At 42.4% G+C, this 19,332-nt stretch overlaps 3 protein-coding genes across 5 annotated transcripts in view; 2 read left to right on the top strand and 1 right to left on the bottom strand.

Moving 5' to 3' along the window:
* The window catches only part of LOC131878571 (neurobeachin-like), a 66,127-nt gene that overhangs the window by 46,031 nt on the left and 764 nt on the right, over positions 1-19,332 (bottom strand). For 2 of the 3 annotated variants that reach the window (XM_059224588.1, XM_059224589.1), the window contains exons 1-7: positions 19,036-19,160; positions 17,627-18,810; positions 3,592-3,696; positions 2,824-3,051; positions 2,573-2,668; positions 2,388-2,509; positions 1,720-1,966 (exon numbers count right to left, since the gene is read on the bottom strand). In XM_059224588.1, coding sequence (XP_059080571.1) covers positions 1,720-1,966; positions 2,388-2,509; positions 2,573-2,668; positions 2,824-3,051; positions 3,592-3,696; positions 17,627-18,772 — 1,944 coding nt within the window. In that variant the 5' untranslated portion in view covers positions 18,773-18,810; positions 19,036-19,160. Of the gene's footprint in view, positions 1-1,719; positions 1,967-2,387; positions 2,510-2,572; positions 2,669-2,823; positions 3,052-3,591; positions 3,697-17,626; positions 18,811-19,035; positions 19,161-19,332 lie in introns of those variants that run through there. The other variant, XM_059224587.1, reaches the window with a different exon arrangement.
* LOC131878572 (uncharacterized) lies at positions 18-8,161 on the top strand. The gene is made up of 2 exons (XM_059224590.1): positions 18-153; positions 5,794-8,161. Exon 2 carries the CDS (start codon positions 5,845-5,847, stop codon positions 7,639-7,641), a length of 1,797 nt encoding a protein of 598 aa, XP_059080573.1. The 5' UTR covers positions 18-153; positions 5,794-5,844; the 3' UTR covers positions 7,642-8,161.
* Positions 13,117-16,331, top strand: LOC131878574 (marginal zone B- and B1-cell-specific protein-like). The gene is made up of 3 exons (XM_059224593.1): positions 13,117-13,311; positions 13,513-14,017; positions 15,863-16,331. Exons 2-3 carry the CDS (start codon positions 13,666-13,668, stop codon positions 16,150-16,152), a joined length of 642 nt encoding a protein of 213 aa, XP_059080576.1. The 5' UTR covers positions 13,117-13,311; positions 13,513-13,665; the 3' UTR covers positions 16,153-16,331.

Below are 19,332 nucleotides of genomic sequence, written 5' to 3'. Positions count from 1 at the left end.
ACGAGACAAATCGAGAAGTGTACGAGTACTGTGTGTACAGAGCTGTACGGTAATTCTGAACAAAGCCCACTCACTCACTCACTCACCCACCCACCATATATCCCAGAGCTTGAGTTCCTTTCGTGGAATAGCAAGACATACAGACATACAATGGTGAGATGGCTACTTGATATCTTTTAAAGTAGGAAGACTTGAGAGGGACCCATCCAGAGTGAACAATCCCCAAGTGTCATTTGTATTTGGTAACTTTTGAGCGGCATGTTTCAGAATGAACAACCACATCTCTACGTCGGTTAGTGACCCTGGTGTCACAAGAAATGTCGCCGCAAAAAGCGAGGGGAAAAAAGCTGGCTTCGAAACTGCATCATTTTTCATCCAATTTGAGAGTGTGTCCGTCCAAGCTACTTGATGTGAAAACCCCTTGGAAAGATGGCGATAGCGTCTTCCAGATCTTTAATAACGCAGAGCATTTCCAAGGGTACAGCACAGTAGCTGCTGTAAGGTGGATGCACTTTCTAAAGCTCAATCTCGTTACTTCAATTGACAAGTTGCGCGTGGTAGTATTTCCCTTAAGCAAATCTTGCGCACATAGTCAACATTGCGAATAGAGATAAGTTCCACGGGAAGACTCACTTCCTTTTGTTGGCAGAAAGGCATTCATGGTAACTTTACCCGTTTCCCATTGCTTTGAGAAGTTTCCGTCGGCTAATGAGAATTGCAAGACAGAGAATCGGACTCAAACTAGGCGAAATGCACTTGTATGTGTCTCTAAAGCACTAAAAACAGTGGCACCAAGGTCATTTGCCCCGGAGATTGAGATGAGTAAAGAAACAAAAAGTATGCGATTCTGTTGGGATTTGAAACGAAAAATGGGCCTCAAAATACGTTCTTTTAACAACAAAAGCTTCTCAAAGCCAAAAAAAGGAATAAAGACTAAACAACATACATCAACGAAAGCATTATGAATGACGTCTGGTATCTCACTCTCAGGGCTGATTTTGACAGATAATCGAATTTTTGCGTACTTATTTACCGCTACGGCTAGGAACATAACTAATCCCCAGCACTTCAATATGAAGGATTCCTCTCCCAATTTCATGCATTTATAATGCAACTTTATATCTATATGATATTAGATCCAACAACGAATTGAAGTTGAAAGATCTGGCTAGACCCTAAATAGCGGGTTGTTTGGCCAGAGACTTTGGTCAAAAAATATTCCAACTCTGACTTGAAAGAAGCTCCCGGATCAACAAGGCCTACGTACTTCCTTCGAATTAACCTGAACTCTCGAGAGCTTGACAGTTCCTTTGCAATGATCAACTTTTTGGCTAGCGATGCTATTTCACTCCTGAAATGTTGCATGGCACATGGGCATCCTGACATCTGTGCTTTAAAGCACCTAGAATACGTTTTTCAAATTCCAACTCACACAATAGCATAGATCAGAAAGTAAGTACCTTCCCACCGATATTTTTCGTGGAACTCTACCCTCCAGTATACACATCGATTCCGTGTATGGTGGTCACGTTTATTGGAATGCCAATCTTGGAAACCAAACCTTGTCTGGAAGTATTCTTCCAATTTCTGGTCACCTTTTACAACTTCCATGAAAGGCAACCTGTTTATCAGGGAGCTCGAGCAAATGTCAAGTTTTTAAGGAAGTTTGCCGAGAACGAACGTGGAAGGGATTAGGAGTTGTTTGGAAATGTTACTCACGTCGTTGGTGTTGACCAGCCAAGCCATTTCTGTTGACGAAGCAAGTTGTCCATTGACAAAGCACTTGATCTCAGACTTGGTCCATCGGTTGTAGATGTAGACAATGGCCAGCATGAACCATTTCCGAGGTTGGAACTCGTATTTGACACAATGCTGATAGCCTTTACCCTTGACTTTCATCGAGGTCAAGACGAGGCAATTGCCCACAAAATGTGCCGAATAGCCAACTCCTTTGGCGGTTTTAAAGCTGAAAGGAAAATAGTTTAAGGAGATGAGGTACTTTCCAGAGTTTTGTTAGGGGACAGAGCATAATGGGGGGTCGAGAGCCAAATTTTCATTTCTCGAAAAAGCTTCTTCCGATGAAGTTCAGCATGAAAGACAGGGAGATTCCAAAGCCCATTTTCTCTCCCTCCGGAAAGCAGTTTAGCCCTTCTCTTCATAAATTTCCGCCGTTCCATTGAAGAAAACCCTTAATGGTGGCTCACGGACAGAATCGATCGCCAGAGTGAACGAGTGACTGAGAGTGAGAGAGGACAGACAAAAACCCCAAATTCCCAGCCAGTGATTCAAAGTACCCTACGAAGACGATCTTCATTCTATCGCCGTGACGCCTGTCTGTATGGTAAAGAAAAATGGTGCTCTGATCAAATCCCGGCCGGAATACTCACCAATAGAGGTAAGGCTTTTCACGCTCGATATTGACGGCATTTAATGGATCCAAGCGGAACCACGTGGTGAACGTGAATCCATTCTCATAAGGCCATTTCGACATCGGAGGCAGGACTATGGCCTGGAATAAAATGCTTCGTAGAGGAACCCAAGCAAGAGCGCTTTAATTTGAATGACGACATACCGATCCGCGAACCCCAGGAAAGCTGAAGAACACATCGGGTCCACTTCGATTGGGCATCTGCTTCAGAACATTCATGAGCTTCTTCGAATGGCTTGGCTAGAATAAAGGAAGGAAAGAAAGACACATTTCTTTTGGAACTTGGGCAGAAAGGAGCAGATCCATCAAAAAGATCGATTTCCTCTAAAACGTACTGTACGTACTACAAACAGAATGCGCGTGGCAGATACACTCTGCTTCCTTTTCTGGCTTACCCATTTCCCTTCGACGGCTTTCATTTTGCTGAAGAGCATTTTGAGCTCCTTGACGGTGATGCTGTAGCTGGCCAAAATCCCCATGAGATCCACGAGCAAATCAACCACCAACGGAGGGGCCTTGGACAAGCGATGAAGCAAATGTTCCATTAGTCCGGCTTCAGTGCAAGCTTGCAGATTTCGGACGGATTTCCGTAAAGTAGCCGTGAACACCGACCACAGTTCAGCCTAGAAAATCCGACCAACAACGTTAATGAGACCAATGAAACCAGCGCCAGCTCAACCAAGCAGAACGATGTTCACGCCAGAGAAAAAAGACCACCGAGTTGGCCTAATTTGGGATCAAATACCTCATCAGCTCTCATCATAAAGTTTTCAGTCGCCCATTGTTCCAAGTGCTTTGTGTGATCTTTAGCAATGCAATCTGCTTACCTATATTAGTCTATACAGTTTAAGGCTTATCATTTGGTCAGGTGTTTGATCGTTACATAAGCTCTACGCTGGTACCGTTTGAAGAACAGTCTTAATACAATTAGTAGTCACCTACAGACCATATGTTCTTGACAGAAAATAATTCTCAAAAGTGAGTTTGCCAATTCGTTGAAGTAGTTCGACAGTTCATACACTTTGCCACGGTCAAACTCAACCTTTTCAGCCCATGACATCTGCTGAACTATTGAAAAAGCTAAGCTTTTCAAACGCGTTTGAGAAACGAGAAGTCACACGTGCTCGTTATTATAAAGCTTTCAAAAACACAAAAACACTCACCTGAAGTCGTTGATCACAGGTGTCGAGAAGTTCTAGGGTGTAATGGATGTTGTTGGGTTCCACAATCACAAAATTGAGCTCCAGATCGAACTCTCCACCAACCAGCTGGAATTAGAGAAAGCCATGGTTTTGGTTATCATCAATCGTCTCATAACATTGCGAGCATTAGCAATGCTATTGAAGGCTTTTTTTCGTCTTAAGAAAATCTATCGTATTCGAGATCAAATGAACCTGAATGGTCACCAATAGCAATTGTTCCACCTTTTCATTTGGTTGATGGATTTGCACTCTAAATTGGGCATTCAGTCATATTGGTGATAATGAACGGCTTGATATTTTCAGGACGTTTCAGAAGACAGAGGGCATAAAAACCGAAACCCTCCCTCAAATGTGAAGGTAGCTCTTTATCAACGTCAACCACCAAGTCTCTGTTCAGGTGACATTTCGATGTGTTTTCTTTCCACTGGAGGGCTTCTTTGAAGTCTACAAGAAGATTCGTGCCATAGCGAGAATTCGAGAGTGATCTCAAATATGACCAAAAAAATACCCAGAAGTTTGAATTTCCGATACCATACATAATCCTTGGAACATTCTCATTCTCCCAGAATCGTTCCTTATTCAGATCGTAACATTTTATGCCGGTATATATAAGGTAATCATCGGATTTCCTGCGACTTAGAGAGCAACTACTTTCGAGGCAAGCTAGTCAATCCTTTTGATCTTTTGTATTTGGAGAGCATCTTCCTGAAAAGTGGAGAGATCTTACGAATTTCTAGAACAGATCGAACCACTCAGAATCTGCTTGGCTGAAAATTACTTCAGGTATTGAGAGTTTCCAATGGTTCAGTCTGACTAACTGCACTTTGAACACGAGGAAGAAGACATAAATCATTGGCTTGAATCAGTGTCACACGACCAGAGCGAGGTTCCATTTGCGTGAAAGGTACTCTTCGTCACGAGTGCACTCCATACTACTTTCAAAATAAACTTTTCTTGGAGAACAACAGAGAAGCCTGACATCTTGTAGACATGCCAAAAATGACGGATACACGTTTATCTTTCCATGCGCCACACATTGTGGTACACTTGAATACAAAGCGCATGCATGGCTCTTGAAGCATGTGGTTTCTTTGGTGGTTCTCTGTACGAATTGTCGGCAGTCAGTCAAATTTTCGGTAGGGCTCAGGATAATACAAACCTTAATACAAGTTGAGCGCCTTGAAACAAATGGTTTCCGTTATATTCCCGAAAGGTAAGGCACAGAAAATGCCCACAATATGTTGTCGATATCATTTAAACTTCACGCATTGACAGTATAACAAGTATATACATTTAATGTGGAAAAATTTCATTATGTACTCCCTTAAGTGGAACAAAAATTATCAATATCATTTATCAAATGAGAAGTAAAAACGTCGGGGTAAAAATAAACTTGCTAAATTTGGCCATGAAAGTGTTGAGCTGTGTTTGATTTTTGCCTCATAGTATATCTTCTACACATTTACTATTTACATCAACGAGGGAGAGTAAACGTCCCTAGTTGTGCCAAATATCACGTTGAGGGGAAATTCAGAAATTCGAAATCTTTTTGTGCTTTTCATTTATGGCTTCAGCTTTTAAAGTACAACGAGCTGGACTAAAAAGACAAATCTAGATGATCCAGAATCTACAAGTGACATCAAAAAAAAAACAAGATGAAGTCATACCATTTCGTAAGGTTCAGATATAATCAGAACTTCACCAATCGCTCATCTGATTTGCTCTTTCTCGGCAGACGACCAATTAAATTTTATTTATTCATACGATGGCATGATATTCTTTTGAAACTACTTCTTCTTTTACTCATTACGTACGCCGTGCTTCAAACAAATTCACAGGTTCAAATATTACGATACTTCCAATTTTAGCAAGACCTAAAAATAAAATGAGTGAGAAAGAAATACCATACTCTGCTAACCTTCGAAAACGAAATGGCACTTGTAAGGTACAGTTAATTCGACCTACCTCTGCAAAGTAAGATAGTATTAACCACCCAACTATCTTTCGTTTAATATAAGGACCTTAATATAAGAATTTACAACTTGCTTCACAAAGAAATGTTGCTACTTTCAGCACATCCAGACCCTTGTGTGAGAGAGAGAGAGTACTTCAATCAGCATGAATAAATAAGTCATTACATTTTGAACTTTTCCCTTGCTTCAGATTTATTGAAAAATACAGACCTTGTGCGACAGCGACAATCAAAGGATCATCATGTGGATCACGTACTTTATTTTATGCCTTGTAACTTTGACTTTGGCCAGTACCGACGGCAATGTTAATGATATGCTCATTCATATCCGGACAATCATGGAGCGTTATCCAATGGACGAAATTCGATGGAACGACTTGGCTATTCATTGTCAAGAGAATTGCGCTCGGGTTCTTAGAATCCATCCCCATGCCAAAATAATTCAGGATCACAATTGTTTGCATCAAGAGACAATCGTCACGGCCTCTTTGCCTCAAGATCTGTCCTTTGGAAAGTGTACTTGGATTATACTGCAGAGCGAGGAACAAGAGCAGGTTCTGGATTGCAACATACCTCCCTTTCAATCTCAAGTTTATCTTTTAAAGTTACTGCAACAGAGCAGATTTGAACTGTGGGAAACATACCAAGTGGAAAATGTGCGCGAGAGAAACTTGGTTCAGATTTGGAACAATAAAACGCTCTTATTTCAAAACGAAGCCATTTTAGAACGTCGGAGTTCTCTGGCGAGTGCCCACTTTAACGTAATTATGGCGGAATGGCGGCCATTTCAATACATTCAAGGTTATGACGTGGAAAATGCACAAGGTTTCTCCATGGACCTCTTGAAAACCCTTCAATCAAGCATGAACTTTTCGTATACGCTAAATGGCTCCGAATACCAGATCCAAGGGGACGTCTTCAAAAATGGATCCATATACGGACTTCTTGGACTGGTGGCTCAGGGACAATACGACTTTGGTGCCACTGTGTTCGTCATGAGCGAGGATCGATCCAAACACTTGAATTTACTTTATGTGGGCACCTCCATCACGAGAGTCATCATATCTTGGATTCCGCCCATCATTGGAGTCAATGATGCCATTTTAAGCATGTTCAACGTGGATGTTTGGGCCGTTTATGCCATTTCCCTGTTCTTATTGACCACCTATGGATCCATGAGCTCAATGGCAAGCCGGCGTCACACTGGTGTGAAAGATCACGGCGAAGTGGGCTTGGCCATCCTTGGAAGCCTGTTTGGGCAAGGAGCAGCGCATCCTTTGAATTTGATCTCGTTCCGCATCTTATTGATTACCGCTTTTCTCTTGGGATTGATGTTCTCGATCACGTTTTCGGCCAGGCTGATTTCATCCTTGAGCGTGCAAAAAGAGATCAACAATCTGGCCACTCTTGAGCAAGTGGAAGAGGAAGGGGTGGAAATGTTCATTCCTGGTTTTGGAGCCGATTTGACCCACTATTCCGAGGCCAGTTCAGACACCGTGGAAGGACGTTTATGGCAGAAGAAGATCGGTCGATCTCCAGAGTTTCACACCAATCCGTATAGCCTTCAAGCCTTGATTGGCCATTCCTCGAAGGAAGCCGTGGCTTTGGGATATCAGAATGTGGTGGATGAATACCGAAGTCGAAATCCTGGGGTGGGTTGCAAGTTACAAACGAGTAAAGTGCCTTTTTTCAATGGCAGACTTCACTTCCCGTTTCGACCCGATTTCCCTTATTTGGAAGTGTTTCACTTTCAACTCCAAAAGATGGAACAATCTGGGATCATCGACAAGTTGGTACAGAAATGGGTGAAGAACATCGAATTGACTGAAGAGTTCATGTGTCAACATTCCAACCAAAATGAAGTGACCCAAGTCACATTTGCAAGTGTGACAAAGTTCTTCTATACGATTGGTTTTGGAGTCATAGCTGGGCTGAGCATTTTAATTGTGGAACTGATCATACGTTGCAAACGAAAAGCATTCTCTGTTTACGCAGATCTCCAACGAGGCATTGCTTTGCAAGTGATGAAGCTTCATTAAAGCCCATTTGTTTTTTGCGACAATACGAGTAGATGGATTGAGCGAGGTCTCGACGGCAAATTCATTTCCTTAGTCACTAGTTTTTAGCAGGCAAAGACTTCACTTCAAAGGCTTCACACGTCACTGAAATAGCAAAGCTCCCTTTTTCAAATGGACAAGGGCTGACGCAACATGCGCAATGCCACTGAATCACGTCACCTGTTAATGAATGTTCTGCCCTTTCTATAAGCACGTACTAAGAAAACAAACGGATAAAAATTTTCACATTGACCTACGTGCAGTACACCAGAGAACAGAAATAAAACCAACACGATTAACGGACATGCTACAACCAAAATTCAATTCCGTTTTCATGTTGAGAGGCGTACTATCGACATCAACAAATATACCACGCAATTGAAAATACATGTTCGGCTGTTGCAGAGAATATAATCGAAGTATTTGTCTACCAATGACAACATAAGGTCAGTAGTTAACAGGATTTGACACTCCTGGAGAGTATATCTCTCCGATCCAGGGTGTTTGTAAAATAGTTTTATATCTCTCCGATCCAGGGTGTTTGTAAAATAGTTTTAAAGGATCTTTTTACTGTACCACATTCAACTCGATTTTCAAATTGTAGGCAACAAATCAACTATTGCCCAACAATCTCACTGGAACATATTTCCAAATGGGTACAAGTCAACAAATACACAACTCAGACCCAAAATTTCGAAAAAACTCAAACGAGATTTACTGAGGTAGATCTACCAGGTGACAGAAATATCTCCGGACACTTTCTTAAAATCGCTGTTATTGCGACCAAATGTAAATTTGGCACCAGAAAATATGCTGCTTTCTAATTGGCAAATTTGTTTTAGAAATCATATCAATGATTATTTGGGTGAAAACACACGAGTGGTGCGAGAAAAATCTTTCTTCGTTCTTGAGCAAGGAAACGAGGCACCCCTCCTCCCCAGATTTGAACACAATGGACTTTGCCATCTAGTCAAATCTGGAGAGAAGACTGAGGGGAACAGTTTTTAAGAGTCTTTCCGATCTCGAGACAGCGCTATTAACAGCTTGGGCAAATTTACCTGAAGCAGAGGTCCATACTTGCGGCAGAAGTGCTCGTTGACGTTTTCGGACCGTAGTCAAAAAGTAAGGAGGATATGTGGAGTAATGTATTAATAAAAGAATGGAATGATAATGTTTAATAATTTTGTGATTCATACGTTTACTCCGCAACATGCTTCGTTATGCCTAAAAAAGCAATTTACGTATCATTTTTTGCGAGAGTTTGAACCAAGTTTTGCAACATCTTTAAACGTCAAACTGGAATTCCTCAAATTGTTGAGAAATTAATGCCCAGTGGAGAAACTCAGCAGATCGGCTTAGGATATTCGAATACAATGTATTTCATATTACACCCCCAATTTTTTTAGAGGGCTACCTAATTGTTTTTTTAAATTCAAAATGCTGGGAAAAGATGTGCATTGTGTTACATGCTTTCCGAGTTTATATGCTTCAAACGGAGGTAATACTGAAATGAAAACCAAGGTTTTTTACACGAATGTTTTTTCGAGGACCTTGTAATTCATGAACAAGCGGTTATATTGAAACCTTCGGGCTAGACGTTAAATCTCATAAACAACGTTCTTCCTTGGTTGGGGTACAAATATATTTTACCTTCTAAGCCTGACACGTAAGTTATTTTCACAAGAGATCTTGTATCAACGCATTAAAAAGATGAGACTTTGGCAGAATTATTTTTTTTTCATACTTCACCATGACAGGCATCATCTTTAGTTTTGGTGCTTCTTTTTGGTTAGAATTTTTGGACAAGAGATCAATTTTAAAAGGAGGTGCTTCAGGGTTTGAAGCATAATTGATTTGCAAAAGGAGTGACGATTTTTAAGGGTATAAAAATATCATTTTATATTGCTTGCACAGTCTATCAGAAAAGTTTGAACAGCATTAAAAAAGCATCATTTTTCGATGTAGAGTGAGCTGGCTGATTCCAAACATGGAACCAAGAGACAAGTATTATCCCCAATAGCAAAAGGGAAGATGCCCTTGAAAAATGAGCAGATACACTATAATGCTGAAACAATAGAGAAGTATAAAGATTTCGGATTTCATACTAGTGCGCCCTCTGGTTCTACCATGAAGTAAGTGTCACCATGCTTTTTATTGAGGACAAGATGTTGGCACCGAATATTTTTTTTCTTCCTGTTATGGCATATTTTTGTCACTTGCCATGTTATGACATTGATAGCAAATGAATGTTGGACTGAAATGGTTTAAGATAATTTTCGAACGATGGCCTAAATTGGCGAACAATTTTATCAATGAAGGTGTGGAAGCACTGGATGTGCTTAAAACATGGTAGTTGTTGCCTCTATTGTCGCACAGCCAAGCTAGCCCACAAAACTGAAATCCGAGCCGGTTCTTTACACGTCTCTATAGGCTCGAGAAAAAAAATTATATTCCTCGAAATTTGAAATGACTCTAGTAAATATTTGTTTTAATAGCCTTTGTTATTATTCAAAGGTAGCAACAAATGCTTGTAGTTGGCAACAAACTAAATACTTCAATCATACAAATAGCTATGGGCATTTTGGGCCACTCATCCATAGCAATCTGCACTGATTGGGCTAGATTTGTGGACCTCATCCTTCTGATTAGCATCTTCAATTCTTAGCACAAATTTCGAGGTTTTGAATGAGATTCAAGTCTGCCTTTATGGCAAGCCATTCCAAATTAAAGCATTGTTGTTCTTCAACCATTGCATGACAATATTGCTGGTATGCTTCATCATTGTCATGCTGAAACCAAAAACTCTCATTCTTTCCAACGTTCTTGGTAAGCTCTTCGAGGTATACTCTGGCATTCCAGGTAATCTTCCTTTTTCATGATTCCTTTGATCGACACAGGGTGGCTAATTCCTTTGGCAACGAAGGGTTCCCAAAATATGATTCAATCTCGACCATGCTGGCACATTTTAACCATTACTCTTTGGCAAATAAACTTGTCAAGGACGGCGATCAACTATCTGGACGTGTATATGGTTAAATAGCTCATTGAAAAAACGACAGATTCCCGAAGGCCAAAATAGTTATGAGCAGGTGACCTTTGACAAAGCCAGTTTAGCCTTAGTATGTATGGGCTTCAGATACAAGATTGGTCTTGGCATTCGCACTCGGAGGCCAAGTAGTCTGCTTGCTCTTGATTTGACATTTTGGAAACAATGGCCCCAACAATGGCCAAGTGATCAGGAGCTTCTTAGAGAATTCATTCTCGAGGTTTGCTTAACCTTACGCAACAAGTTCTTTACAAGCCGTTCAGGGATTGATAGGGCCCGATCAGACCAACGAGCATTTTGCACATTTTGGCACTGGCTAAAGTACTGATTCATGCTCCAGATAGTTGGTATTGGCACGTCTAATGGTCTTGAGATTATTCAGTAGTCTTGGCCCTTTTTGTGTTGCATAATTATTGACGCTTTATCTTAGAACCCAGCTCTTTACCTTATCACAAATAGCTTCATTTCACGAACCGCTTAATTTCCTTTTTGGTTCTTATTCGCATTCAGTTTCTTGTCCACACAAGAATTTTTTTTATCAATTGGCTTTTAACTATTTCTTTCATTACAAACGCTTTGACACGTCGTAAAAACTTTTGAGGAGAAAGATTTTCTCATTGAGACAAACATGGATGTTCATAATATGTTTACACATTTCTGAAGAATACCTTTTTTTAATTCTTATAGGGGATCATTCATGCCACTTTGCATTCGTCTTGTTTGAGCTTAGCCAACTTTATTTACATTGAAGGGCAGATTTTTTGCACTGTTGTTCAAACTTTGCTCAAAGACGGTAAATCTAAACAAGTCAAATTTGCTTTTTTAATCATAAAAAGGTAAGATAATATAAAGTTTGTATAAATAACAAGTTTGTTTCAAACTTGTTAAGAAATCCCATTGACCAACCTTTGGCTTTGCTGACCTCAAATAATGGCGGTTTTATTCCACAAATTGGCTAATTTATCTAAAATAGCTTGATGGGCGAGCCATAGAATGACGGGAATGGGTGCCTTGGAAACGAAACAGTGGGGAATGAACTGTAGGTCAATGCTGGGTGGCCAAATGACCGTTCTTCTTCTTATCTTTTAATGCGCAATTCACAATATCAAGTTTTAACTGCTCTTAGACTGAGGTGAGGTAAATTGCACAAATACAGCACATAGTACGAATGGATGGTTCAATGAGATGAAAGGTTAAGGTATGTGCTGTTCAATCTGCTCACCGTTTTTGCCATTGTCGACATGACATTAAATGAGTGCTAAAATATTGACTTTCGTTACCTTGAGCCTACAATAATATTGGATTTGAAAATAAGTTCTTATTTCATTTTTTTCAGCTTGAATCAGGGGAAACCTATCCAAACATAAAACGTTGGACATCTTCACTTCCAAGAGACAGAACAGGGTATTTGTCTGCATGATGAGCAGGGGGACTTATATTGACAAATGACAAGTAGGCCAGATAATACAGCACCTAATCGAGATGCTCGTCATTTGCCAATATCCGCTGAATTCTTGGCCCTCTTTTAGAAAAGTTCAAGAGGACATCTTTTTTGCCAACAAATGAAAATCGATTTTTTTTTCTTCAGGCATCTCCGAGTTTTGACGCTACAAGGATCAGGCTTTTTCAAAACCTTATCCTATGACCTCCTTCATTCCAGGAAAATGCACCAAAATTTGCATTCAAGAACTATTCGTTAATACCAGAAACAAACACGTTTGCACCTACAGTACCCTTAAAGAAAAAGAAGTTGAAACCAGCCTTTCTACAGTAATACTGTTGTGATAGCATCTTGGAACAGGGAAAGTGTATCTAAATAATTATGAGCCATTTTGCCAATTCGGTATTGTTGTTTATTCACATTATTTTTGAATAGCAACACGAAGTCGATCATGAGAGTCAAGCCATAGTTACAAACGTAAAAAAGTGTTCTATTAGTAAAACATCTTGATTATAAGCTTGCTTGTTCTTATGTTTTAACAAGTGTCCTTCTTCGCCACGTTTGACCTCAGCTGGACTCTATTTTTTGATAAGAACCGACTTAGCAATCCGTAAAAACATGACTTAATAATACATGAACCACCATTAAGCATAGCATTTCGGCTTCATTTGAACAATATTTGGAAGCTTTTTGGTTGAAATGTAAACTATCAGTGGATTATTTTTTTTGTCTTTGATTTGGTTGAAAAAGGTTTAGGAATTGTAAGCACCGGTCTCTATTAAAAGTCGTTCAATTGGATACCAATAAAATATCAACATTGTTACGTTTCCTCAAATGCATTATTCTGCACGACCGCGGGCAATATTTCCAAAATTTGATTGACTTCAAAAGCGTATTGTTGCAGTTCGAGATCCCTTTCAAATCATTACTCACAGAATTCAGAGGTGCGTGTGGCGGTGTTTGAGCACCTACGTGTTTTAAAAAGCAAGTCCACTCCAAGAACCCTGATTGGACCTTATAACTAAAGGAAAGCCGACATAAATCACCCCAGCTGAAATCCTTTTTTCATAAGTTCAGTCGTATTTAGACCTTGGCGTTAAGAGGGAAAAGAAAGTCGTATTGAGCCTTTTACGTCGTGGTACAGAGGAGGTTGGATTATTTTCTCGTAAGTTCCCTGTATCTCAGAATTAGCTCATGTGGTGGCTTGGAGGCAGGAATCTGGTTCTTGTCTTTGACACACATTCCTGAAATCCCCAGTCAAAAAAAAAACAGATCTCAACCACACAAAAAGAGCCACGTTCCCGTTCGTTCCCTCATTCTACAATACGGAAAGCTCATTTTCTTTCTTCTCTTTATTGAATTACAGCGAAAGAGAACGACAGTACGATCCCGAGAAGGGTGCTTTCTTGGGCAAATCCTGGACAGATCCGTTGGAATTTTCCCATTTGTTACCCATCCGAGCCCTCCAACAACCAATTTCACCACTACGACTTCTTCTTCATCTCTTTGTCCCACCACGATGGCAAAGGTCTGGGTTCGTCGTCTCACGATTTTAATTTTCCTCCTCGCCTCCATTCATTTGAATGCAAGCCAGAAGGAGGATGAAATCACATCAGAAGGAGGCCAGTGGAATGATGAGCAGTCCGACGAGGTCACCATACCCGATCCCCAAGACGGAAGCCAGAAATTGAGTTACAAGACCCCCAAGTTAAACGAGGAGGAGCAGAACTCCCCATTTATCACGGACGGTATGAAATGTGATTCTTGTCAAGCCGTGGCCGTCCAACTTCACCGAGCCTTCGAGGATGGACACAAGCACCGAACCAACCAGGATTGGAGGATGTCAGAAGCCACCATTATAGATAAGACAGGTACAGTGGAAAAAAGGCTCACTCAAAACGAGAGACCCATCTCCCCTCAATCTTCTTAGAAGGAAGGGACTATAAAACGAGCTACAGGCCATGAACCTCAATGGAGAGAGTAAGGCACTCCTGCTTTCAATGCCTCCATGCGCTATCCCAGAAGATACAAATCCTTGAAGGCTTAAGGACAAGTTAGTAGTCGTAAAAAAATTATCTTTCTTCCCATCTGCACTTGCTTGGCCACTACTTACTTTGTTCGTTCGTTCGTTCGTTCGTTCGACCAGCTGTGGCAAAGGCATGACCAGGGAGAGAAATGTTGGAAAGTTTCAACGACTTTCAATGTTCCAAAAAAGGAGGCAAGTTTTTATAAGCCATCAGCCATAAGACCATGAAGAGACTTCTTTGAGAGGCCAAACGAGCGGCCCCAAATGATCCAATTCTGATGGTCCAATCGAAAAGGAGAGGCCGCTTATCTCTAAATTATTCCTTTCAAATTGACATGTGCTTTCTGGGTTCGGATAGTGCTCTCGGTCGTGAAGGGAACCATTTAGAAGTCCAGCTAACATACATGAAGACTCAACTCAATGCCATTCCAGATAAGAGAGCACAAAGGTCAACAACTTGCCAGAAGGCGGACACGAAGAAGTTTGATTCATAAAATATGAGCGTGTTACAGGTTTCAGAATAGAATAGGCCGCACAGAGTGGCTCTTTATGTTTTGCGGAGATGTTCAACAGATCGAAACATCCACTACCCAATCTCTCTGAGATGGTCCGGCTAAGGGAGAAGAGGGTCTCCATAGATTGGCTATTGGAAAATCACTCGCTCACTTAATGGCTTTCCCGCATAGACACACAAAACTCAAGAGCCATTATCAGAATCCATGAATGAGATTGGACCACTCCAAAGGAACAGTCTGGGTAACATTGAAGGGATTGAGGACCGGAAGAAGGAAAGGAAGGAAGGAAGAAGGTTTGGAAAGGGTGACCTCAAAAAGAGCTTTCTGTTCATCAGCATTGGGTGGGCACTGGTAGCTCGGATGTAGCCAAAGGTGGATGAAGAAAGAGTGAAGCCAGAATTTCTCCCTCATTAAACAAGTCCATGAAAGAAGTCCGTCTATCTATCCATTTGATTTTCTTGTTCAAATCTGCGGCTAGGCCAGAAAGTTTTCAAATTTGTGCTCTGCAGGGGGCAATTTCTATCAAAACTGAGAGAGTCGGCACAATTGCTTTCCACGGAGGGATTGTAGTCTACAGAAGTCTTTATGTACGAACAGTATTTCAAACCGATTCTACGTGCGCTTAAGGCTCCTATTGGCACTTAATTATGACTCTAACGAGATTTCCTTCCAGTGGCATGCTTATTGCCCAACGGCATAGTAGCGGCATAAATTGAGATTGTGCTCACTCTCGGAAAAGAATGGTCTAATCTTCAAATCCATTTGCCTGGATAAAAGGGAACTGATTTATCCCTAACTTAACATGTTTGCTCGAGCGGAAGGCCCACGGCCTTCTTCTCGTTCATCTTTTGGGGTGAATCAGGTGGGGAGGATCTGGCTGGGATCTGGAAACTTCTTCCTAACAGAGATTTCTTTTCAAAGCTTTACATACAGAAAAGCTGAGCACGAGCTTCAATAAATTATGGGTTCTTTTGGCTAATATATTACTTCTGACAGCGTGATTATTATAAGTCTTTTTGGCCGCCCAAATACAACAACTAGGCTCATAAAACAACTTCGTGCAGACTCTTTGAGACTGTCGTCGGATATCTCGCTAAGATTCACACAATACTGAGCCAAACATAAATTTGTCTCCGACCAACCTCAAAACAGGTCAACTCGTTTGTCTCTTTCAGAGCAAGTCTGCACCTATCAGAACTTTGAGAAATACGGCATCAGTTCATATCAAGGCGAAAACCGACTCAAGGGACCCGGGATCTTTGACGAGCCGGGCTTGGCTCAAATGGGCGGAAAGACTCCCTTTCGACTAGCTCAACTCTGCGGGGCGTTTATGGACCTGGACGAGATGGTGATCTATGAATATTGGGCTCGTAACGGACGCACGTCCCACGCTCTCAAGGAGTTCCTGTGCGTTGAAAGTCAGGACTACTGTCGATCAAGCTCTCGCTCACGAGAAGAGCTTTGACCTCTCTCTTCTTAATGAGACCTTATTATGAAGAAGAAATCTATTCATTCATATTGTGAGTGTGTGGGGGGGCACACGTTGTGTACGTGTCCCTTGATGAATTGCGAAAGAGTGAAGAATAAAACACGCTCTTCTAAGCGTGTAAAAAACGAGATTAGAGGAAACTGCGGCAAGCCGTCTTTGACAGTCTTTTTGATCGACGGGCAATATATTCCGAACAATCCTCGAGGGCAGATCATCCAAGCTCTCGGGACCAGTTTCCATATTAATTAGGGTCTCAATCTAGGGAATATTCTTATCAGCAATGGTCGAATGGACGGTATTTATTCCCCCCCAAAGTTTGTCTTTTTCTACTCTCTACATCCTCGCTCGAGTATTTTCTTTGCTGATTGAGATGAGAGAGATGAGTATTGGGAAGGGGGGCGGGGGGATTTATATTCCGACGACATTACTCTAGCTTCAATAAATACTGTTCTTGGGGTTTAGGGGAAATGACGGCCTAGCACGCATCCAGAGGCCAAAAGAAGGAAGTTCTTTCTTTGACAAATACGAACTTTAGCGGAAGACGTGGATGGAACTGTGTTTCTCGTATGGTATTTGGTGTTGGCGTTGCTGCCCAAGGACAAGAGCGAGCGTATAAATATAGCGTTATGCCCAACATAAAAGATCTACTGAGGGATCGAGGCTTTTCTTTCATGCTGAAATAATACAGATGAAGGAACTTGTCGGGTCTTTGATGATGATTTAATGAGTGGAAAACGAATGTGCACTGGTGCTCTCTCTCTCTCTCTCTTTTCTCAGAGGAGAAAGAAGGGAAAAGGTCAAATCGAAACCGTGACACCTTATATTAATATATTTCTTGAACATCCGCTAAATCAGAGATATTTTGCACTTTGCATGTTACTTTAGATTCTAATACAATTCACTTTGAATAACTCATTACATCAAAAATAAAAAGCGACATTGATGAAATAGATGTCTTCGATGTTAAATTGGATAGGCCTTGACAATTCGCATTCAAATGAATACCCGATCAAGGCCCTAATTTAAAAAAGCAACTCAACCTCTGACAAAGAATATTTAGGAGCTACCACTTTCAATGCCTCTTAAGAGAATACAGGGTAACAAAACCTGAACATGTGAGGCTCTTATTGTCCGGGTTCACCTTCAATTCCTCGGATAAGTTGGTAACCACCATTTTCAAGGTGGGCCAATAATCAATATAGAAACTTGTATATGGCCACACATATTCTTCAAGTTGAGGTTTCCCAAAAATCCCTGGCAAGCGACCCGCAATCCAAAAGCCGTTTCCCACTCATTTCAGACTTAAACTTGCTTCTTCAATTGCCTAATAAGAACTCAGCTGAATGGTTGTCCAGCAAAAATCTGTGCCGAAAATTTTCCACCCCAAAATACATTGTTTATCTTTTCTGATTTAGAGAGATTCATTGCACATAGGGTTAAGTGGCCTTACCAGGAAAAGTACGCCGTTCACCACTTCTTTGTTGGTGATTCGCTTGTCTCGGATGAGCTTCTCCATGGTCTTGAACTTGTCACGATCACTAGTTTTGGCTTGGGTCAAGAGCGATTTGACCAGCACTTCAGGCGACTTCTCCTCAATCGGAATCACTGCCATGGGCGTCTCCTGGGTTTGAGGCTTCTCACTCACTGCCATCGGATCGGTGGAGGGACAACCAACACTCGGCACATCAGTTTTGGGCTCACTTCCTTGAGCCTGCGGGGACTCCTTGGGTGGTTCGTGTTGCTCGGCCGCTTCCGAGGCCAAAACCCGAGATTCGGGCGATGTTTTTGTCTCTTCAGAAGCTTTCACCGTACCCGAGATCTCGGGGGGGGAGTCCGTGGAGGTAACAGCACTTTCAGAGGGCTCTGAAGCAACTACGGTTTCCGGAACCGCTACACTGTTATCGTCGGCCACTGGGCTGTCTTTGGTTGTCTCGACCAACACTTTGGGATCGTCTGAGACACCCGGTTCATCGGTCTGAGTCGGAGAAGCATTCTGAACCGACTCAGCACTAACAGGAGTAGATTCAATCTCATCGGACGTTTCTTCCACTGGTTCGGTCACCTCGGCTGTCGGATTTGTGGCCAGAACAACTTTTTCTTGCGCTTTGGCCGGTGCTTCATCTGTCACCCGGGTCTCTTCGGAAATCGGAATCTCGGCCACAGTTGATGTGGATTCTGCCAGGGCCACGACTTTAGACTCAGCGTCGGGTTGGTGCGGAATCTCAGACGAAGGGGTTATCGGGGCTGCTTGGGCCTCCATTTTTGTCGGGTCCGACCCTCCTGCCACTGGGACTTTGGCTTCAGCTCGAACTACCTCTTCAATCGAGGCCGGAGTCGGGGGCTCAACCGGTGACGTGGCCGGAACAACGGCCACCAGATTAGTGGGCCGATCACATTCAGGCTCTTCCGTTACACTGGCATCATCTTGATCCACTTCGGCCGCTTCGTTCAAGGCGCTATGATCGGGCGGATCGGCCCGCTGAGCCATTACTGGCCGATCCCCCGGAGAGCTCGTGAGCTCATTTTCTCGAGCATTCGAGGCCTCGGCCGGCAGAATCGTGGCCGGAGCCGACGAATCCGGCTCTAGGTCGGACATGATCACTTACAGAATGGGCGCAAGTCGAGGACCAGCATCTGGAAACGAAACGTGGTAATCACGATCAATTGGACACACACAATGACACTCAAAGATAAGGCCAGACTAAGCTGGGCCGGAGGCCATGATGGCTGAGGCCATCCACCGATCGACGCCACACACAGCTGATCTCCGGCCCGATGAATCGCCCGCGAACTCAACCCGAATATCCTAGCCCAATCTGGACGGGTGGACCCGAATCCCGACCCCAACCATTAACTAACCATGGGGCTGAGGATGAGTTGGTAACTCGAGGCCTCAACGCTAACTCACTTCCGAGTCCAGACTCACGGACTCACGGCCCATGGACAGCCTCGCTCGCCCTCGCCCTCGCCCTCGCTCTCATTCCATCGCTCAAAAAGGCAAGTCTTCGTTCGACGTCGACCTCCAGCAATAGAAGTGGCTTCCCCCCAGTCTTCGGCTTGGCTCCGTCCGCCCACCAATCTGGATCTTGGCCGCCGGCCTGGCCTTCGCCTCCCCTTTTAAGTTAAAAGAAGAAGAAAAACCAACGATGGGAGGGA

Source organism: Tigriopus californicus, chromosome 3, assembly GCF_007210705.1.
Source record: "Tigriopus californicus strain San Diego chromosome 3, Tcal_SD_v2.1, whole genome shotgun sequence".
In the NCBI taxonomy this organism is placed as follows: Eukaryota; Metazoa; Arthropoda; class Copepoda; order Harpacticoida; family Harpacticidae; genus Tigriopus; species Tigriopus californicus.
The sequence above is the reverse complement of the archived record's forward strand: the minus strand, read 5'-3'. Positions and strand labels throughout refer to the sequence as shown.